This window comes from Nicotiana sylvestris, chromosome 4 (assembly GCF_000393655.2).
Source record: "Nicotiana sylvestris chromosome 4, ASM39365v2, whole genome shotgun sequence".
Lineage (NCBI taxonomy): Eukaryota > Viridiplantae > Streptophyta > Magnoliopsida > Solanales > Solanaceae > Nicotiana > Nicotiana sylvestris.
Genome location: NC_091060.1, coordinates 119,174,029 through 119,200,132, shown reverse-complemented (window position 1 = coordinate 119,200,132; position 26,104 = coordinate 119,174,029). Strand labels below are relative to the sequence as shown.

At 39.4% G+C, this 26,104-nt stretch overlaps 1 protein-coding gene across 1 annotated transcript; it reads right to left on the bottom strand.

Moving 5' to 3' along the window:
- Positions 1–23,786: 23,786 nt before the first annotated feature.
- Positions 23,787–25,049, bottom strand: LOC138890071 (secreted RxLR effector protein 161-like). The gene is made up of 2 exons (XM_070173422.1): positions 25,045–25,049; positions 23,787–24,393 (listed from the first exon to the last, which is right to left on the bottom strand). Exons 1-2 carry the CDS (start codon positions 25,047–25,049, stop codon positions 23,787–23,789), a joined length of 612 nt encoding a protein of 203 aa, XP_070029523.1.
- Between the last annotated feature and the right edge of the window lie 1,055 nt (positions 25,050–26,104).

Genomic DNA, 26,104 nt, shown 5'->3' with positions numbered 1-26,104 from the left:
CAATGCATATGACGGTACACTCTGGTACCCACTGCGGCGTGCAGTCCGATCCATTTAACGTCGACGGCGCTCACTGGGGGTGTGTACAGACTTCGGAGGGGTTCCGACAGCCCAAGCGCAATGTTACTGCGGCATGCAGTCCGATCCAATATATACACTGTTGCGGCGCGCAACCCGATCCATGCTCATCTCAGTATAAATACTGTTGCGGCGCGCAGCCCGATCCATGCATAGTTCAAAAATCATTATGAGCCCCATGGGCATTTATAAAACAGTAGTCCTCAGCCCGAAATAACACTTAAAATATCATTTAAGTTTTCAAAACTTAGAAATATGGCTGAGTTTGCAAAACAGTATTTAAAACCTTGGTCTGAGACCGTATAATATGCAAATTATGCTAAAACAGTAATATCAATCCCCGAAGGATTCTACAAGTTGGAACAAGGCCCCAAACATGGCAATTAGCCCAAATTATGATGATAACAAGTAATTTCAGTCAAATACGCAGTAAAATCAACAACCGGGACGGACCAAGTCACAATCCCCAACGGTGCTCTACCCCACGCTCATATCCGGCGTGCAAGTCACCTCAATACAGCACTATGATGTGCAAATCCGGGGTTTCAAACCCTCAGGATATCATTTACAAGTATTATTCACCTCGAACCGGTGAGATCTCTAGCCCGCGATGCCTTTGCCCCTCAACCCGGCCTCCACGTGCGTCGTATCTAACCAAAAACAAAGCGAATATATCACAATATGCTAAGGGAACAAAGCCCAAGTGAAAATAATCAAATTCGGGCACAAATTCAGGCCCACTTCTCGAAATTCAGAAATTTTTACATATTTAGATTCCTCATCTTTCCACGAGTTCACACATACCAAGAATGTAAAAATCGGAGTTCAAATGACCCCTCAAATCCTCAATTTAGAATCTCAAAACTCAAGCCCTAGTTATCCCAAATTCCATCTCAAATCACTTATTAAATGATGAATTCAATGGTATATTCATGTACTCTAACCAAATCTGAGTTAGAATCACTTACCCCGATGAATTTCTTGAAAAACCTTCGAAATATCGCCAAAATCCGAGCTCTATAGGTCAAAATATCAAACAAAACCCAAAATCTCGTATTTATAGAGTACACCTCGGATTCCAACAGTGCTGACTGCACAAAAATGACCGCGGTCCGTGCCCAGGGATTGATGACCGCACAAAAATGGTCGCGGCCGCGCAGCAATTTGACTGCAGTGACAGGCTTCACTATTTAGACCGTAACTTTCTCTAAAAATGTCCGAATGCCTATTAAAATATGTTTCTGAAAACTAGATTCAAAGCTCTACAAGTTTCGTTATTGAATCACCTCAAAATTCCTTGTAGATAAAAAGATATGAACCTCCGAAGTAGGACCAGTGACCTGCAGATTTTTCCCATGCGCGGCAGCGCGGTCCGCGCCGCCACTGCTTCCCTCTCCATTTTTCTAGGTTCCGGGGTGTCCGTACTCGCTCAAAACTCACCCGAAACACACCCAAGGCCCCCGGGACCTCAACCAAAAGCACCAACAAGTCTAAAAACACATCACAGACTTAGTCGAGGCCTCAAATCACATCACATATCATCAAAATCACCAATTATGCATGGATTCAAGCCTAAGAACTTATTTAATTTTAAAAGTTCACAACCGATGCCGAAACACATGAAAACTAGTCTGAATGACCTCAAATTTTGTAGACAAGTCCAAAATGACATAACGAAGCTAAAGAAACTCTCGGAATTCCATTCCGACCCTCGGATCAAAATCTCTCATACCAACTGGATTTCGCCAAAATCCTAACTTCGCCAAAATAGGCTAACTTCTACACCGAACCTCCAAAATCACTTCCGATCACGCTTCTAAATCACAAATCATCTCCCGGAGCTAACCGAACCATCAGAATTCACCTCTGAGCACTCTAACTCATAAGTCAGTGTCCGGTTAGCTTTTCCAACTTAAGGCTTCTTGAAAGAGACTAAGTTTCTCATTTCTTATTAAAACCACTTCAAATCAACTCGATTACAATATATATGGATAATGAAGCATAAGGAAGCTGAAAATGGGGAAAACAGAGTAGTAATTCATGAGACGACGGGTCGGGTCGTCACATTCTCCCCAACTTAAACAAACGCTCGTCCTCGAGCGTACCCAGAGTTGCCCTAGAAGCCAACCAAAAGCTGAGTAACCTTACTAAGCATATACCCGGGGGTGATCCCACGTCACTATATCTCATATAGTTCCGATAACACATTTAAATCGAAATACCTAATCCAGTCTAGCCCATAAATCATAGAACTACCTTTCTACTTCTGAAACCACCGATATGATCAAAACATCACACCTTTACCTTGAATAGTCTCGAACCAGCTGTGATAAACCATACCTGCACCCTCGGGTGAAATCATATGTTCTACCGTGTAATCCAAGCACTCGAAACGATGACTTCTATTCACAGTAGTTGCCCACAGCAACCAAATACCAATAGAAAATCCTTTATTAGCTAAAGTCTTATTCCAACACTTTCATATACTGCCAACGATAAATGAGACACGCATCAAACCATAACCATCTCTCAGATCAACCACTTATGAAACCACTTCCCTTTTGACTAATACCACAACAGATTTTCGAGTTGACCTCAATATTATCCTTCTAACAAGCCAAAATCAAATCTATTCGTGTTCATCAATGACCCCAACTATCACCTCGAATCCAACACACCTCTCTGGTAATATGACACCTCAATACAGGCCTAAGCCTCAACTTGCGTAATACGTGCACCCATAAGAAACGGTCCGAATATACTCAAAGCATGAAAATGACTCAACTGAGAGAGTTGTACCTCAAACTCACTAGTATTGCCACAACACAAGGCTGAGACCCTGTCTCACATCATAGAAATAGGACACACAGATTTGACCCGCACAAAGCTTTGCTACAACGCGCAATCCTATCTATGTACTACTCCACATGAAATGCCTCAAGTGACTATGCTTGAAATCGACAACCACGATCAATTGATGTCCGGAGCCAGAGCAATTCATTACACCCACGGTGAGTCAAATAACACATACCCCGCAAACCTGATAGAACATAATCCAACTCACCTCGCCACTCAACCCGTGGCATTTCTGGCATAGCCCATGGCACAATAGTTCACAAATTTCCCGATGCTAAGACAACCAGTCTAAATTCTGACATCACGTACAAAATCTAACATACCAACAAGTAAAGATCCAGCCTTAAAAGTGCCGCAATACTATTGAAGTGCCATCAACTTAATCACATTGCTCTTTTTCTGAAACATGTACCCTCTACAAATCACTATGATTAGAAATACAATTTCCTCAATCATCTGAAGATCATTCACCCCAAAGTTGCCTGTACCACCTAAGAATGTTATGAATTTCCATTTAGAACTGAAACATAACCTTACACATGCAATTCTCAATCCTTCACAACATATTGCATATACCATATCATCCTAAGGTAATATGAGGACTTCACCTCCCTTCCGAACCAGGAACGTTTATGCACTCAACTAGTCAAGAACTTCCATTGATCCCATCTAGAAGAAAAATCACTACACATCACATGTCTCTCATATCCATAGAAAATGCACCTCTTCAACCACGGTAGAAACCATCAAGAACTCTCCGATTTTCCCTTTGCACAAATCAGACCTGCCAGGACTGAATCCTTCTAACTCGACCAAGCTAAGCAAGCCATCGAAACCCAAGAGCATCGCTGCAAAAATACTTGTAAGGGCTTATTACCTCGAACACATACAAAGAATTAATCATATCCTTACCATACTGATTCGGTCTACTATCAAGCTATTTCATCTATCTAATTTCCCTTCTAATCCATCATTGACTTGATATTCCCTCTTGTTATAGAACCTCAGTTCCTCAACCCAAGCTCACTACACGAGACCCGAGAACAAGACCACACTGTCTAAGACCCATAAGCCACTGAATCTTCTATCAATTATTCCTAGAAACACCACATTCCAAAATACTATACTATGAAGAACTTCCTGCGAATCTAAGTGTGTTACCCTTACTTTCCAGATAATGATACATAGGATCCCATAATTAACATAAAAATACCACAAGGCTTGACCTTTTCTAGTGAAAACACAGTCTTCGACCACATACACAACCTTAAGACACCTTATTGTTACATGTAGAATCTTGAACATAATAAAACCATTCTCGAGAGTCATTTACTTCTTATTCAAACTGTAATTTACCTGATCCAATGAACAAAACCACCCGTGCCTCATTAGCACTCTGACACCGCAGGGTATGACCTCATTCCAATACAACCAAACATCTTCTTGCTCCATGCACCGAGCATTCTCTACCAACCGCAACTCTAAACATTCCGTGATTCTCATACCCCATGAAACATAATATAACCTTTATCAAAATTTTCTTTTACTCTAGCCATTCTCGGCCCAATTTCCACAACCAGAACTGATTCACCAGCATGCATCAAATCGGAACTAACATAGTACATAACCGTACAATCCGCTAACCAATAGCAAGCTCCCCAACTTGGCTCGAAGCCATATATCACAACACACTATACTCATAACGCATATACTTCATTGCTGTCATAATACCATAGTGAGATTAAAGTCACTCTTTCATAAGCTTGTGGAAACACAAATCATCTGGAATTTTAACTCTTCTGCATTTTCTGGCATTCACTCACATAACAGTCAAGCCTACTCTCTAGGCGACCAAAATTTTACTAAGTCCCAAATATTTCAAAAAATTTGGCAGAGTTTCCTTTGTAATTGGGCATATCCAACTGCCAGAGAATCACCAAAACCATCCTAACAACACGTCCACAACTTGACAAAGCATCACAATGTATATCAACAACACTAATCCCAATATTACATGTATTATACCATCAAAATTGATACATGGACATGTGTTGCACCTATTTGAATCATAACACATAGAAATACCTTTCAATCCTCCATTATTGGGCTATTCAACCGAGTAAGAACATATTCTTTCTTTAATGTTTTCGACTTTCAAGGTGGTCTCCTCGACTCATAGATTTCGTCATAATACATTTACAGAAGCGATCTCAGCTCCCAGACTTATCTAACTAGTATGACAAATAGATTCTCCTCATAAGCCAATTACCCACTAGCTTTACCTTTAGTTAATATTTTTGTATACCTTCCACTGCCATACACATTACACAATCACTTAATATTCCTAAGTCTAAACTCATACCGTAACATGAAATTTTACTCCACTCCAACAAGGAGACATGAAAAAATCTTCACGCGCCCATAACTTGGGACTACACATCCGATCACAATGGAAATCATACACTCCACAGTTCATCAATCATCCAGTAGACCTTGCTCGTCACTTCCAAGCTATATAGATAGATCTCGTAATACTATCATACTCCTCAGGTAACTATCCAGCCATCATTCCCACTAATATGGACAATGTTGAACATATAAGTTCATAACACTAGCTCGCACAATCAGCACCTTGGTGCTCAAGCCATAAGCAAAGATCCGGCCTCAAGTCCTCCAGACTGGCCCAACATCAAACTCAAAGCGAACACGTCTCGCCCCTCAATCAGGGAATCACAAGCCATCAAGGCTCATCTGATACTGAGCGCTCGTTTGCGCATGCAAACGCGTGGAAGGAATTTCAAGAATTACTTTTCAAGCTGAATCAAGAACGCACTATAATAATTCAAGAATGTGAAGTTTTCCTAAAGGTTCTGCAGCCTCTCAAGGATAAATACAGACGTCTCCGTACTGATCCGCGAGACACTACTAAACCTGCTCATGACTCGTGAGACCTAGTAACCTAGGCTCTGATACCAACTTGTCACGACCCAAATCCCAAACCCGATCGTGATTGCGCCTCTCATAAAGACAAGGCCAGCCAACAAAACAAACGCTTCTTTTTAATAGTTATTTAACATTTATAAAGCTAAAACATGATTAGCATAATCAAAAGCACGGAAAACAACAATAACAACTGGGAACCATCCCGTCACAGCCCGACATCGGGGTGTCACTAGTCATGAGCTACTACAAAATTCACTAAAGAACTACAAGTCCGGAAATGGGAAACAAAGTCCGAAATTAATATGAACAACATAAAATAAGGGAGAAGATCCGGTGCCGCGGACGCTAGTGGTCACCTGGCTCAGCTACGATAACAAATCTTCAATCCGCTAATAAGCCGCTACCGGGCAAACAATACCTGCAACTGCACACGAGGTACAGGGAGTAAAGTGAGTACTTCCAACTCAGTGGTAATAAGAGTAAATAATAACTGAAGGCAAGAAATCCTGTAAGAGCACTCCACCATGCAATATGGGGCAACACAACTATTTTAGAAAAACAGTAGGTCCGGGAAACTTCCTTAGAAAATATCTGCCTCAGTTTAAAATCACATTCAAAAATATCATTTTTCCAACAATTTAAGCCAGTAAATGCAGGACAGGTAGTGCAAGTTAGCACAAAAGTCAGCTTCTCGGGCACAAGCAAGTATGTCTAATTGAACTCATAACTCGCCCTTCAGGCAATATTCTTACCGCTGGACAGCCACTGTTACCTGACCCCTATACATTATACAGTGTCACTGTTACCACTCTCTCAAATTTATCCACTTTGAAAGTGATCAGACAATCTCAGAACAACAAATAAATATCTCAAGAAATGACATAAACAACAAATAGTGCACAAATGTATGAATGCAATGCAATGCATATGATGGTACACTCTGGTACCCACTGCGGCGTGCAGTCCGATCCATTTAACGTCGACGGCGCTCACTGGGGTGTGTACAGACTCCGGAGGGGCTCCTACAGTCCAGGCGCAATGTTACTGTGGCGTGCAGTCTGATCCAATATATATACACTGCTGCAGCGCGCAGCCCGATCCATGCACAGTTCAAAAATCATTATGAGCCCCATGGGCATTTATAAAACAGTAGTCCTCAGCCCAAGATAACACTTAAAATATCATTTGAGTTTTTAAAACTTAGAAATATGGCTGAGTTTGCAAAACAGTATTCAAAACCTTGGTCTGAGACCGTATAATATGCAAATTATGCTAAAACAGTAATATCAATCCCCGAAGGATTCTACAAGTTGGCACAAGGCCCCAAACATGGCAATCAGCCCAAATTATGATGATAACAAGTAATTTCAGTCAAATACGCAGTAAAATCAACAACCGGGATGGACCAAGTCACAATCCCCAACGGTGCTCTACCCCACGCTCATATCTGGTGTGCAAGTCACCTCAATACAGCACTATAATGTGCAAATCTGGGGTTTCAAACCCACAGGATATCATTTACAAGTATTACTCACCTCGAACCGGTAAGATCTCTAGCCCGCGATGCCTTTGCCCCTCAACCCGGCCTCCACGCGCGTCGTATCTAACCAAAAACAGAGCGAATATATCACACTATGCTAAGGGAACAAAGTCCAAGCGAAAACAATCAAATTCGGGCACAAATTCCGAAATTACTAAAACCCGAGCCCCGGACCCACTTCTCGAAATTCAGAAATTTTTACATATTTAGATTCCTCATCTTTCCACGAGTTCATACATACCAAGAATGTAAAAATCGGAGTTCAAATTACTCATCAAATCCTCAATTTAGAATCTCAAAACTCAAGCCGTAGTTCTTCCCAAATTCCATCTCAAATCACTTATTAAATGATGAATTCAATGGTATATTCATGTACTCTAACCAAATCTGAGTTTGAATCACTTACCCCGATAAATTTCTTGAAAAACCTTCGAAAAATCACCAAAATCCGAGCTCTATAGGTCAAAATATCACATAAAACCCAAAATCTCGTATTTATAGAGTACCCCTCGGATTCCGACAGTGCTGACCGCACAAAAATGACCGCGGTCCGCGCCCAGAGAGTGTTGACCGCACAAAAATGGTCGCGGCCGCGCAGCAATTTAACTGCAGTGACAGGCTTCACTATTTAGGCCGTAACTTTCTCAACAAATGTCCAAATGCCTATTATAATATGTTTCTGAAAACTAGATTCAAAGATCTACAACTTTCGTTTTTGAATAACCTCAAAATTCCTTGTAGATAAAAAGATATGAACCTCCGACGTAGGACCAGTGACCTACAGATTCTTCCCCTGCGCGGCCGCGCGCCCAGCGCGAGAAGGAGCGCGGTCCGCGCCGCCACTGCTGCCCTCTCCATTTTTCTAAGTTCCGGGGTATCTGTACTCGCTCAAAACTCACCCGAAACACACCCGAAGCCCCCGGGACCTCAACCAAAAGCACCAACAAGTCTGAAAACACATCACGGACTTAGTCGAGGCCTCAAATCACATCACATATGATCAAAATCACCAATTATGCATGGATTCAAGCCTAAGAACTTATTTAATTTTAAAAGTTCACAACCGATGCCGAAACACATGAAAACTAGTCCGAATGACCTCAAATTTTGCAGACAAGTCCAAAATGACATAACAAAGCTACAGAAACTCTCAGAATTCCATTCCGACCCTCGGATCAAAATCTCGCATACCAACTGGATTTCGCCAAAATCCTAACTTCGTCAAAATAGGCTAACTTCTACACCGAACCTCCAAAATCACTTCCGATCACGCTCCTAAATCACAAATCATCTCCCGGAGCTAACCGAACCATTGGAATTCACCTCCGAGCACTCTAACTCATAAGTCAGCGTCCGATTGACTTTTCCAACTTAAGGCTTCTTGAAAGAGACTAAGTGTCTCATTTCTTATTAAAACCACTTCAAATCAACTCGATTACACAAGATATGGATAATGAAGCATAAGGAAGCTGAAAATGGGGAAAACGGAGTAGTAATTCATGAGACGACGGGTCGGGTCGTCACAGATTATTTCACCAAGTGGGTTGAGGCCAAAACTTTCAAATCGGTGACCAAGAAAGCAGTGGTCGATTTTGTTCACTCAAATATCATCTGTCGATTCGGAATCCCAAAGGTGATCATCACAGATAATGGTGCTAATCTTAACAGTAACTTGATGGAAGAGGTATGTCAACAGTTTAAGATTACACATCGCAATTCTACCCCATATCGTCCCAAGGCGAATGGAGCAGTCGAGGCAGCCAAAAAAAACATAAAGAATATACTTCGGAAAATGGTAGAAGGTTCGAGGCAATGGCACGAAAAATTACCATTTGCGTTGTTGGGATATCACACTACTGTTCGTACTTTGGTAGGTGCAACTCCTTATTTGTTGGTATATGGCACTGAAGCAGTAATACCTGCAGAAGTTGAAATCCCTTCCCTTCGAATTGTCGTTGAGGCTAAGATTGATGATGATGAGTGGGTCAAAACCCGTTTGGAGCAGTTGAACTTGATTGATGAAAAACTATTGGCAGCAATATGTCATGGCCAGTTATATCAAAAGAGAATGGTAAGAGCATACAACAAAAAGGTGCATCCTCGAAAGTTTGAAGTGGGTCAGCAAGTGCTGAAACGTATCCTTCCACATCAGGTTGAAGCAAAAGGCAAGTTCGCCCCGAATTGGCAAGGGCCATTTATTATAACCAGAGTATTGTCTAATGGTGCTCTATGTTTAACAGATATTGAAGGAAAATGCATAGACATGGCCATCAATTCTGATACGGTCAAGAGATATTATGTATGATTTCTTTGTTATAATTGTTGATTGTTTGTACCGGGCATTGTTTTGAAGATTGAAATGATGAAGGCAATTCGTTCTGCTATCTAAACACTTTACCTTTTGTTCCCCCTTTTGATCTTTATTTATTTCTTTCATACCCCTCTTTTGGAATCAATAACGAAAAAGAGAGAAAATAAAGAAAAAGAGAAAAGAGAAAAGAAAAGAAGTGAAAAGAGAAAGTATAACAACAAGGAAATTCAGGTGTGAACTACGTTTGACCTGATTCCTGTTAAGGATATGTAGGCAGCCTCACGGCTCGGTCATAGTAAAATAAAATATCAAAAGATTCCCCAGCAAGAAACTGGGGTAGAAGTTGTGATTGTAATAGGAAATGTGATTCCAAAAGTTATAATTCTAACCCATTTTGAAGTTGTTTTGAGCCCCTTTATACCTTTTTCTTTCCAAACATATCCAAGAACCCACATTGTTGCCCAAAGAAAGACCTACCCATCAGTCTTCGAGAGATGCCAAGTCAAGAAATGTAAAGAGAATTCATATCAGGGGTAACACTCCGGTTTAAGCAAGAGAAATCAAAAAAAATGAGAGAGTCTTATTGGTGAAAACCCTCATAGGCACCATGAGGCGACGAAAGCCGAGAGAAAATAAAAATGAGAGAGTCTTATTGGTGAAAACCTTCACGGGCACCATAAGGCGACAAGGAATTGAGGAACAAACAAATGAGAGGGGTTTGTCGGTGAAAACCTTTCAGGGCACTGCAAGTTGAACAAGGTTCGTAAGTTGGCGGAAAGTAAATTGGGTTGTGGAGATCTTACAGCACAAAGTAAAATAATTTGAAAAGATATTGGTTAAATAGACTGGGCTGATTAATCCAAAATGCATACCATGATCATTGGTGCCAGTGAATCCACTCAGATAAGTTTCTTTTCCTATCTCCAACAGTCGTCCAAATTTGGATTCTCTTCTTTATTCTTAATTCTCAAAATCATTGCATTTCATTGCTGTTAATTTTACTCCTCTAAAGCTCTTCCAAGTTTAGCCTTGTTTCAACGAATAAGAAGGAATTTCAAAGTTTACTACCAGTTTCAAAATTGCACAAAGCAAAATTCGGCTAGGACATGCCAAAGATAATACGATGAAAGTGGGACATAGGGTGTAAGCAAAAGTTAAATCGGCAGAATGGTTCAGTAATGTCGTGGGATATATACGAGTTCAGACATAAAGGTCAGAAATGGAGAACAACAGTTGGGGATCCTGCAGTCAAGGATCGGTCAGAAGGTCAAAACAATCCTTCGACCATGTTCAAGGCAGTTAGAACGAAGCAAAGCCTCGCAAAGAAAAAACCACCCCCAGCAAGAATGCCACAACTAACCACCACGTTTTAAACTGATAAGATTTTCTTTGATTTGAAACAGAGGCAAAGATGGCATTTGTTTTAGGAAATCATCCGTAAGGAGAACAAGTACCAGGCAAGTTTGATTGCAGAATTTTCAGGACCCTCCTGAATAATGGGACCTAGCTTTGAGATTTCCATTAGATAATAGGGTTTAGCATAAGTTCTGTTGTAGGGTAATATAATTTAGCTGTAAAATTGTCACTATTAAAGATAAGACTTGATTTAAGAGTTGTCAGGACCCTTCTAGATAATGGGGCGTAGTTTAAAACTGGCTTGGATAACAAGATTTAGCATAAGACATACCTTCAGTAGATATAATTTAGCTTTAAAATTATCATTTGATTTAAGAGTTGTCAGGACCCTCCGGGATAATGGGGTGTAGTTTAAAACCTTCTTAGATAACAAGATTTAGCGGAAGTCATACCTTTACAAGATATAGCTTAGATTTAAAATTGTTGTTTAGTTAAGAGTTGTTAGGACCCCCCTGGATAATGAGACCTAGCTTTCAAATTCTTAGTAATATTTAGTAATATGATTCAATTTAACACTCACAGATGCACCCAACTACCAAACTGGGGTAGAAAATTTTTCTTTTTGTTATGTCTATTTTGTTGAAGTCAGGTGCCCATCTGAAAAACAGGGAAGAACAACACGGATGTTAAGGAAAATCAGTTGAAGATTCAGTAATCATGCGTCCACCTGGAGAACAAGGAAAAGCAGTTGAAGATTCAGTAATCAGGCGTCCACCTGGAGAACAAGGAACAACAGTTAAAGTATCAGCAATCAGGCGTCCACCTGGAGAACAAGGAACAACAGTTGAAGTACTAGCAATCAGGCATCCACCTGGAGAACAAGGAAAAATAGTTGAAGTATCAGCAATCAGGCATCCACCTGGAGAACAAGGAACAACAGTTGAAGTACTAGCAATTAGGCGTCCACCTAGAGATCAAGGAAATATAGTTGAAGTATCAGCAATCAGGCGTCCACCTGGAGAACAAGGAACAACGCTTGAAGTTTCAGCAATCAGGCGCCCACCTGGAGAGCAAGGGAGTACAACTCAAGTTTTAGTTTTCAAGTTATTACTGATATTTGCTAACATGATTTAGTTTACACTCACACATGTGCCCAGCCACCACATTGGGGCAGAACATTTTCTTTGTTTTGTCTATTTTTGTTGAAATCAGGAGCCCGCCTGGAGAACAAGGGAATACATTTCAGGTTCAGCAATCAGGAGCCCACCTGGAGAACAAGGGAATACATTTCGAGTCTTAGCAATCAGGAGCCCCCCTGGAGAACAAGGGAATACAATTGAAATTTCAAGTAGTCAGGAGCCCGCCTGGAGAACGAAGGGAAGAAGCAATTCAAGTTCGAGTAGTCAGGAGCCTACTTGGAGAACAGAGGAAAGGAAACAATAGTCAAAGGAAGACATTTAAAAGGTTCAGCAATCATACACCCGCCTGGAGAAAAAGGGAAAGCATTTCAAAAAATACCATTCAAGTCAGCCGCAAAGGAACTTCTGATGGAAATACAAATCAACGAGGCAATAGAAGTCACAAGATCAAGTTTGAAAATAAGTCTTTGTAAAGCATAGATCATGGTTTAGTCTAGCTTCTTCATTTTTTCATGGTGTGATAAGGAGTTCAGTAAGTAGTATCAGCAGCAGCAGTAGCAGCAGCAATAACAGTGAAACCACAGCTTCATGGTAGTCCCAGCTACCGAAACTTCCCGAACTACATTGACCTGATTCCTTTATAGCCAAGGATATGTAGGAAACCTTTAAAGCAGAGGTCCGGTCAAATCTTTCAAAAGATGCTTCCCAAAGAGTATTCAAATGGGCAAAAATCGCTCGTATCCGCTCACTTTATCTTTGCAAGAAAACTCTTCGTGTTTTCGGGCAAAGAATGGCAGCTATGAGCACGTGATTTTTGCCTCACACGAATTACTCCAAAAGAATTCTCAAAATTAGGTCTTTTCTTTAATTATGTGTTATTTTTAGGAATTATTATGTTATTTTCCTGATTGTTTGCATATGTTTGTGTATATGTTTAATTTTATTAACGCATTATAAAATACAAAAATATAGTATCTACATTTAGGAATTGGTTTTACATTTTTTTTTGAATTAATAATTAGGTATTTTACAAAAATGAAAAATCAAAAAATAATAACATATTTTTTGTCAAATTGTGTGATTTTCTTTTAAATTAGTATTTTAATTATTCGTGATAATTATCATTTGGAGTTAATTAGTATTTTTAGATTAATTTTTGTTTGATAACTTAATTTAGAATTTTAATTTTTGAAAAATTAATAAATAAAACAAGAAAAGGAGGGAACTAATTTGAAAAGAAAGAGGAAAGAAATGAGAAATCAAAAGTATGGGCTATTCTTCAAACCCAAATCTACAGGCCCAAAATATTCTTCAAAACCCAACTAAAACCGGTCCAAACCCGCCTCAATACCCAGCCCATCACAATACTAAACCAAACGACGTCGTTTGGACATGCTTCAATCTGAGCCGTTAAAAATCGTTCATCCAACGATCTAGAAAGCACCTCATCACCCGTATCCGACCTAGACCTATTTTTTAGAGACCGATCCGGTCTCAAAGGTGTTTAAAACATTGGCGTTCCATTTAGTCAGATGATCCAAGCCGTTGATCTTGTTTGATCGAACGGCCTGGATCTAATTTCACCCCCAATATATATTTGTCCAAACAGACCACACCCCCTCTGAACACCCCCCTCCTCTCACTCGTCTCACATCGTCTCTTCAGAGACGAGTAACCCTAGTAGCCGCCACCCTTTTCCACCGCCCTAAACCCGGCGGTGCCGGCTCCAATCCGCCTGAAAACCACACCCCATGAACATCACAAGCCCCTCATACCAAATCCCTGCTCCAGTTCCCTCGAACATCTCTAGAACTGTTCGAATCTCGATTTAAAGGGATGAACCCTAGCAGCCGCCACCATTCACCACAGCCTTCCGGTGGTGGCGCCAGCTCCAATCCCTCCCAAATTAACACCCTGAAGCCACCTCCCTCTCCTCTTCCTTAATCCACAATTTGTTACCCTCGAATTAAACCAGAACTTGTCGAATAATGAATCTAAGTTTTAAACCTAAAACTGCAGAGTCAAGATTCGCTGATACTTTAAGCTAATTTTGACTTTATCTGTGTGTTCTTGATAAGAACACATAGTTAAAGTCAAAATCTGGTTTAAAAATTGAAGATTCGAAGGTTTTCTTCAATTACTAATGACCGGTGAGTCTCTGTCCTGATTCTATGTTTATATTCTATTAATGTTTATTCTGATATTCGTCTTCCTCGTCTCTTTTTTCTTTTTTGGTCAATTTCATTTGAAATTCGATTAGTTCTTTGTATAAATTATTTCTGTTCACTGTTGTTTCTTTAAGACTGGTCTTGTGGATTTGTTTCGTATAATTGGGATATCAGCTTATTTTAAGACTTTGAAATCGTATCTCGTTTAATCACTTAGTCAGAATAATTAGGATTAGTTCAGTAGTTTGGTATAACTTCTTGTTTAACATTGTATTAATAAGAATTGACTATTATAAGTTTTATGCAATTGGTCACTAATTGAGAAGCTTCTAATAGTGGTAGGGTAGTAATTGCATTATTGAATTAACTAAAAGCACTAATTTGAGTGGATGATTTAAAATGGAGAAGATAAGTTGTAGTGGAAAATGCACTAATTAAATGCCCATTTAAGGGAGCAGAAAATCAGAAGAAGAACACGGAAATAGATACAGAAGAGAGAGGCTGGTACTTAAAAATACAAAGAAAAATATCTCTGAAAATACTGAAAAACTGAAAATTACTGTTTCATTGATTTCTATTTTCTAGTTTTCAATCTCGAATTGGCTGAAACCATCTTCCATATACTATTTCATTGAATTATCTGGGGTTAATAGCTGTTTTCTTGGGTTAAAACTGGGTTGTTCCTTCCTATCTCTACTGACTGCTGAGCTTTCATTTCTTTGGTGTTTCCTTTGCTATCATCAGGTATACATTTTGAAACTCAGTGGTTTATGTAATGGATTTGCAGAATAAATGAGAAGCTGTCTTAAAGCATAAATTCAGTATTAGGTTGATCCGTGTAAAATTTTCTTTTCGATTCTGCTTGTGATGTACTGTATTAGTCAGTCAAGTTTAGCTCGAAATGTATAAGTTTTCCATTAATGCGTTTAACTTAGAATTATGGTAGATTGGGAATTGTTTGCTTGAACTATGTGGTTTAAATTATGCATATTGAATTTGGGGTATGGATTGTTTGGAAGAACTTTACCATGTTGATCTTCGTAAAAGGCCCCTCTTCATTCCTTTAATATTTGGTTCATATATATTGCTAAATATATTAACGCTATATTTTTAAACATTTTATGGTATAAGAATTTGAGAAGTTCTAGCCGTGTTAACATTTATTGTTAACGCTCTTAATATCGTTATTTGTAATTAAAGGTTTGAAAGAAGAATCATTCCAAGAAAACGAGTATTCTAATAAATATAGTGGACAGAGTGTAAATGACCGAGCTATTCTTGTAAGCTTAAATCACTTCCATAAATTGTTAATTTGATCATGCATTTAGTCTTAAAGGGAAAGTATAAAAATAGTATATATATATATATATATAAAGGAGATAATACTAGGATAATTTTGTTTGAAATAGTTTAAAGAATTGGATTAGTTTGTTGATTCCCATTTTTTAGAGTCAAGAATCGGTTCTCTTGATTGTGATAGTTATGTGACTGTATTTTCAAATTAATGTCTTGTTATTACGTTAATTAGTTACAGAAGGTCATGGCTAAATTTTGGCCGAGTTGTTGCTCGCGTTTATATGTCAATTTTAACAAAAAAGTTTCACGAAGAGTATACTAGATAGGCATAGAATATTTTATGCCTATTAGTGAAAAATAATCATAAGAGAGGAAGTGATGCGGGTCGCGAATTAATTCAAGAACATTGCAAGAAATAAAAAGAGTGCTAAAAAATTATGAGAGGATGAATCAGGAACTAATTTAAGACACTTTATAATAGAAACAAAATATAATAATACACAATTAAATGTCTCGAATCTAAAAGGAAAAATAAATGGAATATCCTGAATACACTAGTATGCATTAGGTTGGTGTTAACCAGTCAATTTCTTTTTTGATTATGTACACGTCCGCGTGACATAGTTATGATTTTCCAAGTTAAAATCAAGGTATGCGTTCGCGCAACCTCAATCAAATTTGTCTTAATAAAATAAACAAAGCGTTATTGATTGTGGACACGCACACGTGACATGATTTTGACGCGCCAAAAGAAAAGAGTATACGTACGCGTAACTCAATTCTTTAATTACGCATAATTCAAGTGATTAAAAAGTGATAAAAAGATAATTGCACATAGATTTTAAAAATGAGTAATTAAACAATAAAGCCAAGCATAAATTGCTAAGCGACCGTGCTAGAACCACGGAACCCGGGAATACCTAACACTTTCTCCCGGGTTAACAAAATTCCTTACTTAGAATTTCTGGTTCGCAGACTTCAAAAGGAAAGTCGAAATTTCCTCGATTCGGGATTTAAAATAAACCGGTGACTTGGGACACCATAATTTATTCCAAGTGGTGACTCTGATAAAAATAAATAAATAATCTCATTTCGAATAATGTCACTTTAATTGGAAAAAACTCCCTTATATCATCTTTCGGGGTGGTAAAATGGGGGTGTGACAGTAACGATAACTTCTATTCACAGCAGCTATCCACAACAACCAATTACTGGTAGAAAACTTCTTATCAGCTAAAGTCTCATTCCAACACCATCATATACTGCCAACGATAAATGAAACACGCAATAAACCATAACCATTTTCTCAGATCAACCATTCATGAAGCCATTTCTCCTCTAGCAATTACCATAGCAAAATTTTTAAGCCGAACCTCGATATTATCCTTCCAACATGCTGAAATCAAATTCGTTCGTACTCATTTAATGATCCCAACAATTTCCTCTAATCCAACACACCACTCAGGTGACATGACACATCAACAGGGGCCTAAGACACATCTAGCATAATCCGCGCACCAATAAGCAACGGTCTGAACATACTCAAATCATGAAAATGACTCAAATGAAAGAGTTGTACCTCAAGCTCACCAGTACCACCACAACGCAAGGCTGAGAACTCGTCTCATATCATTGAATAGAATATACGAACCTACCCGCAAGGTCATATCTACACATAGCTTCACTGCAATGCGCGATCCAATCAAACACTGCTCCACATGAGACACCTCAAGTCACTATGCTCGAAAGCGACAACCACGCGCCATTTGATGTCTGGAACTAAAGCAAATCATTACACCCACGGTGAAACAAATAACATAAACCACGCAAACACGATAGGACATAACCGATATGCCATTTACCGAGCAACACCCAATTACTCTTCCCGCTCGACTTCCACTATGAGACCCCAAATGAACCGCACCATATGTGCCCATAACCAATAAATCATAACATCTTGCAACACAGAAAAGTCACTCATAGATCTCCCCAGATCACTAACAAGCTCAATAACGATCGAATCAACCTACCCCTCAACAATACAATTCGGGGCCAACCAAGCCGACTCAAGCTAGAACACACATCCACGTTGGCCTGCCAACGGACTCATTATCAAGGAGGCCTGAAGCTGCTCCATCCACTATTATAACTCCTGCCAGAGCCATAAGATATGGTGCCCGACACCAAATCAATACTGAACTCCACAACCTCGCCCGGCGACATGCCCGACCACAAGAAACACATCCGAAAGTCCCTCAACACCAGAACTGAATCAATGGTAGAAACCTCTGCACTAACATCCATCACGAAGGCCTAATTAAGAAAGGCAGTCCTTTCTAGTCGTCTACTGGGTCTTCGAAATATAAACTACTCTACTAGAAAATAATCTGACGTACCTCGCCACTCATCCCGTGGCATTTCCGGCATAGCCCATAGCGCAATAGTCCAGAATAACCCAACACTGAGACGACCTGCCTAAACCTCAATATCATAACCAATATCTAACATACCAAGCAACGAAAGATCCACTCGGGCCTCCAAATCCTGATAGTCGCTAAACAGTGCCGATACACAAAATCCATAACCACAACATAGCCTAAATATGAGAACTTCCATCTCCTAATCCACACGGCACATGAATCACCATATCCGATCCCAATTTTGCCGTCAGAACACATGCCACACCTTTAATACCCAATCATTCCACGATAGATACTCTAAAAATTTTCCTGTGCCACCAAGCAAACCCGCAATACCATCAACTTAATCACATTTTCTTTTTCTGAAACATATACCCTCGTCGAATCATCCCAATAGCAATATCACTTCCTTAATCACTTGAGACTACCTGCTGCTCAAGAGTTTCATGAACTTCCTTTCAGAACTGAACTATAACTTCACACATTCAAATCTTGATCCTTACAATATACTGCATATACCATACCGTCCTAGGATAACATGAGAACTTCATCTCCCTTTCGAGCCACAGACAACTCTGCACTCCACTAGTCTAGAACTTTCCATTGGTCCTATCTAGAAGAAAATCACTATACATCTCATGCTCCGCATGCCCATAGAAAATATACATTTCCAAACCACGGTAAAACCCATCAAGAACTCTCCGAGTTCCCTTTGCACAAATCCGACCTGCTAGGACTGAATCCTTCTAACTCGACCAAGCTAAGCAAGCCATCAAAACCCAAGAGAATTGCTGCAAAATACCTGAAAGAACTCATTACCTCGAACACGCACAAGGAGTTAATCATATCCTTACCATACCGATCCGGTCTACTATCAAGCTACTCCATCCATCTAAATTTCCTTCTGTTTCATCCTCAACTTGATATTCCCTCTTGTTTTAGCACTATAATGCCTCAACCCAGGATTACCACACAAGACCCAAGCATATAACCCTACTGTCTGAAACCCATAAGTCGCTGAATACTCCCTTAAATATTCCCAAAAGTACCACATTCCAACAATACTTATCTGAAGAGACTCTCTCGAATCTAAATTTGTTACCTTTACCTTCCTGATACTGATACATAGAAGCCCACAAGTTATAGAAAATACTACAAGTCTTGATATCCTCCAATGAAACCCAGTTTCTAACCACACATGCAACTCCAAATTGCCTAATTGATATATGCAGAATCTTAAACATAGTAGAACCATTCTCGCAGGTCATCCACTCTCCTCAAACCGCAAATTAGTCTGATAAAAGAAAATGAACAACCTGTGCCTTACTGGCACTCCGACACCGCAGAACGTAACCTCATCCCAATACCATCAAGCAACTTCCTGCTCTATGCACCGAGCATTCTTTACCAACAACCACTTAAGACATCCCGTGATTTTTCTTACTCTATGAAGCATAATATGACCTTTTTCAAAATCTTCCTTTACTCGAGCCATTCTCGGTCTCATGTTCCGCAAGTCATAGCTAATTCACTCGCACGCCTCAAACTGGAACGAACATAGCACCTAACCGTGCAATCAAATGCTCACAGCAGACTCCCCCACTTGGCTCGAAGCCATAGATTAAGATACACTCAAGAACTCATAACACTTTACTCTATTGATGCCACAATACCATAGTGAGATTAAACTCAAATCCATTGTAAGCTTGTGAAAACACAGATCATCTAGTATTGTAAATCTTCTGCAAATTTCACATTCATCCCTACAACAGTTAAGCCCACTCTCTTAAGCGACCTAAAATTTCGAATTTCAACACGTACTTTTCACTTACACATGAGATCTTATAACATAAACATAAGGATCACACCACTTCAGAACACTCCACAAGAGATAACCCTCCTGCTTCGCCTCAATATAACATTTTTGTATACCTTCCACCATCATACACATTACACAATCACTTAGTTTTCCTGAGTCTTAACTCATACCGCAACATGAAATTTACTTCACTTCAACTAGAAGACATGAAAAGATTCTTCACTCGCCCATAAGTCAGGGCTACACATCCAATCACAATGGAAATCAAACACTTAATAGTTCATCTATCATCCTTCAGACCTTCCTCGTCACTTCCAAGTCATATAGATACATCTCGCAGTACTAACATACTCATCACATAGCTATCCAGCCATCATTCCTACTAATAAGAACAATACCGAACATATAAGTTCAAAACACTTGCTCACACAATTAGCACCTCGGTGCTTAAGCCATAGGCAAAGATTCGGCCTCAAGTCCTCCAGACTGGCCTAACATCAACTCACAGAGATCATAGCTCGCCCCTCGATCGGGGGATCACAAGCCATCAAGGCACATCTGATACTGAGCGCTCATGCGCACATACGAACGCATGGAAGGAATTTCAAGAGTTACTTTTCAAGATGAATCAAGGACGCACGATAAGAATTCAAGAATATGAAGTTTTCCTAAAGGTTCTGCAGCCTCTCGAGGATAAATACAGACGTCTCCGTACCGATCTGCGAGACTCTACTAAACCTGCTCATGACTCATGAGACCTATGTAACCTAGGCTCTAATACCAACTTGTCATGACCCAAATCCCTCTCCGGTCGTGATGGAGCCTCTCGTGAAGACAAGGCCAGCCAACCAACCCATTTTGTCTTTTCAAAATAAGTAATATTAATAAACAGTTTTTATATGATTATATAACCACAGACTAAGCAAACGATTTCTTTAAAAAGTGCGGAATACAACCCAAACACAGCCCAAACAGGGGTGTCACAAGTCACGAGCATCTATTAGAGTGTGAATACAACTACATGGTCCGAATTAAACAAAACAGGAATGATGAACATAAGGGAGAAAAGCGGTGCTGCGAACGCTGGTAGTCATCTCGCCAAACTCCGAGAGACTCTACCTCCTATCAGTCAAAACCCGCTACTGGGTGTATAAATACCTGCATCTGCACATAGGGTGCAGGGAGTAAAGTGAGTACTCCAACTCAGTGAGTAATAAAGGTAAATAACAACTGAGCAGTAAGAAATCACGTAAAGCAACCAACATGCTGTATAGAAGCAGTGTGAAACCCTTTGAGAAAAGCAGTGAAGCTGTGAAATCTTTAAAAATATCTTAGCTCAGTTCAAACCTCTTAAAAATGACTTTTTCAACAGTTATGCAATGATTGCAAAATAGTTAGTGCCGATAAGCACAGAAGATCCGTCCCTCGGGCACAAATACCACAATATTATAGGTAAAATGACAAGTAAATATGAAACATGAGCACATAAAAGTTCTCCCCTCGGGCAATATCTCAAAATAGTACCAGCCCCTCGGGATCACTCTCAGAACACTCTTAGCCCTTCAGGCCCTCTCTCACTCTCTCAGATCACTCTCAGAATAGTATCATATAGTAACCGCTACGGTGTGTAGCCCGATCCATATATCGCTGTAGCGCGCAGCCCGATCCATATATCGTCGACGATGCTCACTGTGGGTGTGCAGACTCGGGAGAGGCCCCTTACAGCCCAAGCGATATCAAGCCACCTCGTGGCATCATCACTCGGCACTCGGCCTCACATCACTCAAGCCACCTCGTGGAATATAAAGTATCTTAGGCCCTCGGCCTCATATCACTCAGCATATCCTCACATATGGCCCTCGGCCTTACTCAGTCCAAAAATCATCACAAGCCTCTCGGGCATTTGTAAAACAGTAGTCCTCAGCCCAAAACATCATTTAGAAATATCATTTAAGTGTCAAATCTGAGTAAAAGTGGCTGAGTTTGTAAAACAGTAGATATCAACAGGACTGAGTTCAAGTAATGAGTCAAAACAGTGAGGAAATAGTGATAAAAAATCCCCCGAAGGGTTCAAATAATTGGCACGAAGCCCAAATATGGCAATCCGTCCAAATCATGATAATAACAAATAATTTTCAGTCAAATACGCGGTAAAATCATCAATCGGGACGGACCAAGTCACAATCCCCAGTAGTAAAAGACCCCACGCTCATCATCCAGCGCGTGTCTCACCTCAATATAGCACTACGATGTGCAATCCGGGATTTCAAACCCTGAGAATATCATTTACAATCATTACTCACCTCAATCCGAGCAAAAATCCTACTCTGAAATGTCATTGCCCCTTGCATAAGCCTCCAATCGGCCCGAATCTAGTCACAATTAATTCAATTCAGTCAATACTAATTATAGGAATTAATTCCATATAAAAATATTAATTTTCCAACAAAATCCGAAATTTAACTCAAAATTACCCATGGGGTCACGTCTCGAAATCCAACGAAACTCACAAAATCTGACAACTCATTCAACCACGAGTCTAACCATACCAAAATTACTAATTTTCGATAACATTTCGACCTTCAAATCCTCAAATATATCCAAGAGGGTTTTCAAACTTTTTCCACTTAAAATCACCAATTACATGTTAAAATAACAATGGATTCGAGTAATCTAACCAAAATTAAGTTAAGAATACTTACCTCATTGTTTCCTCTAAAAATCTCCCAAACCTTGCCTCTCCCCGAGCTCCAATTTGGTAAAAATGGAAAATCAGAACTTGAAAATAATCTATCCAAAAAATTTCGCATCTGCGGTACTGTTCACCGCAGGTGAGGTTACTGTTCACTGGTTACTGTTCACCGCAGATGCGGTTACTGTTCACGCACCTGCGAAAATTGCAGAAGCTGAAATTTCAGCAGCTTTCTTCAAGTCCGAATTGATCCGTTAACCTTCCGAATTCCACCCGAGCCCCTCGGGACCTCAACAAAATACACCAACATATCCTAAAACCTCATTAAAACTTGCTCCAATCATCAAAACACCTCAAACAACATCAAATCACTCAAAACACATCGAATTCAAGCCTAAGTTTTCAAAAACTTTCGAAATACACTTTCGATCAAAAACCCGACCAAACGACGTCTGAATGACTTGAAATTTTGCACACACATCCCAAATGACATAAAGAAGCTATAGCAACTCTCGGAATTCCATTCCTACCCTCAGATCAAAATCTGACCTATCAACCGGAATTCGCCAAAATACTAACTTCGCCAATTCAAGCCTAATTCAACATCGGACCTCCAAAACCAATTCCGACCACACTCCTAAGTCATAAATCACCTAAAGAAGCTAACAAAATCATAAGAATTCCGATCCGAGCTCATATACAAATAAGTTAACTCTTGGTCAAACATTTCAAATTCAAAGATTTTAACTAAGACTGTTCTTTCAAATTCACACCGATTTCCGTGAAAACCAAAACCAATGATCTACATCAGTCATAATACATCATAAGGGGCAATTCATGCTCGAGAACTAGCGATCAAAGTGGAAAAGCTCAAAACGACCGGTCGGGTCGTTACATAATCGAATAGTGAAATTTGTAAGCTATCAAGAACGACCTCTACAAGTAAATATAACCCCGCATTATCCAAGGTTCTATAAGGTCTCATCTCTTCACGATTCTTAATGCAAGAGGCAATTGCTCGTGTGAGAGAGTCAATCTTGCGACTTGTTCGACACACTTTATCAACAAAATATTCATCACATACATACGAGATATAAGCACAAATTCAAGAGTCAATATTGATGAGTGTATTATAACACTTAAGTCGTTTTACAATACATAAATATATTCATATCCTTCGCAAACCTAGAGCCATAACATCTTTCTCAAACAGGTCTCTAGATATCGCCTTTGTAAAAGGATCAGCTATCATGCTTCGCGTAGGAATGTACTGTAAATTTATCTCTCCACTTGCTACCATGTCTCTTACAAAGTTATACTTGATGTCAATATATTTGGTCTTGTTGTGATACTTTGGATCTTTTATATATGCAATAGCCACTTGACTATCAAAATATAGAGTCATGTCACCCTGAGAGTTCTTTCCAATATCCAAATGCTCAAAGAACCTCTTCAACCAAACAGCTTCTTGTACTGCAGACGCACAAGCTACGAACTCATCTTCCATTGTTGAAAGGGTTGTACAAGTTTGTTTCTTAATTTTCCATGATATAGCACCACCATTAAGTAAGAAAGCATAACCGGATGTTGATTTTCTATCATTCCAATCACCAGCCCAATCAGCATCTATATATCCTCTCAAGTATAAATCATTTCCACTATAACATAGTGAATAATTTGCAGTTCCTTTCAGGTATCTGAAAATTCTCTTCACAGCTTTCCAATGATCTCTTCCAGCATTGGATTTATACCTGCTGTTGATACCCAATTTTTCCCTAGATAATTTTATACCCAAAATATTTCCAAAATAGCATATATCAGCACACCCAAGCGTTTTGGTATTTTTAATGATTTTTAAAACCAAGTTATTGCCTATTTTAATACCATAAATCCAATAATTATTTCCAAAATTATTATTTTTGTTGAATAACTTGTTTTATCCTCATATTTACACCAAAATACAATTAAGGTGATTTTTGCACATTTTGACAAATTTGTTTGGCATTTTTAAAAGCTAAATTGCATATAATTGCAATTATAGGCTATTTTGTAATTGATAGCATCTTATAATTATAAAATTAACCCCAGCATTTTTTAATTAATATTTATATGATATTTGTTTACCCGGTACTTTTAGTTTGTTCTTAAAATCGTTATTGCTATTTTTTATAAAACAAAATGGGAAAAGTGGCTATTTACAATCTAGCCTCAATTGTATTTAAATTTTAGCCAATTTGGCACCCCTAATTAACCCAACTCAACCCCAAATTCAAGCCCAAACTACCCAGCCTAATTACCTTTAACCCGACCCAGCACCTACTCAACCGACCCAGCCTATAACCCCGTTCAATCTCGGTCGTTGATCACTTAGATCGGCGACCACCATTGATTCTTTCCTTTTAATTTCAAATGACCCCTAAACCTACCCCATTTCTTCAGAGATGCCGCCTTTGAATCCCTTCTTTCTCTCAACTCTCTCTCAACCCACCTCAAACCCTAGTCGCCGCCTCTCACTGAAACCCTAATCCATGGCTTCCCAGGCTCATCAGAGACCTGTACCAGCCTCTCATGGCCTCTATGTGCTCGTCTTTGAGGTCCTATGACCAGATCTTGAAGGGGTTTCGACCAAGCCTTGCTTGATGACTGTTCTCCGGTCATCTTCAACCTTTGTCCCGGCCAGCCATGGCTATTCGAGTTCGATCTTCGACTTTCCTGCTTAGATCAATGGTTTTCAAAGCCTTTCTCATCGCCTGGGTTTCTTACGAAAACCTAATCTCTAAGGTTCCTTCAATTTTATTTCAGATCTGCCCCGGATCTATATGTGTTTGAACTTTCTAAGCATCTTTCTCAAAGTTTCTTTAATTTGTTTGCTTTCAAAACTCTTTATTCTTTAATTAGGGTTTTATGTTAAGGTATTTCGAATCTCTTCTCTGATTCTCGACATGTTTTACTGTGTTTTGCTTGTGTTGTTTTCTATCTGAGTTAGCATGTTTAAAACCCTAATTCTTGAGATTTTGTTTGAGTTTTTTAGTCTGTTTGTTAACATTCGTTCACCTTGTTTTTCTATCTGAGTTAGCATGTTGAAAACCCTAATTTTTGGGGTTTACTCGAGATTCTGAATTTGTTTGCTTGTTTCACTTGATTATCGCCTCTAAACCTGACTGATTTTGAAAACCCTAGTTCTTTGGGGTCTATTTGAGTTCCTGAAGTTCTTCGTTTGTTGAAATTGCTCAATGTGATTCCTTTACTTTAACTCTCTTTTTTCTTTATGTGACTCTTTTGGTTCTGAGTTCTTGCTACCTGTCAAACTCGACTATGATTTTCACTCGACTCTTTGCATGCCTCTGATCCTTTTCTCTATTACTAAACTGCTAAAACCTGACTATCATGCTTCGAATGCTTGCTCTATGCTACTACTGTATGTTGTTTCTTTTGCCATAGCTTGGCCTCACATGTCTATTACTTATGCATTCCTTTATATACTAA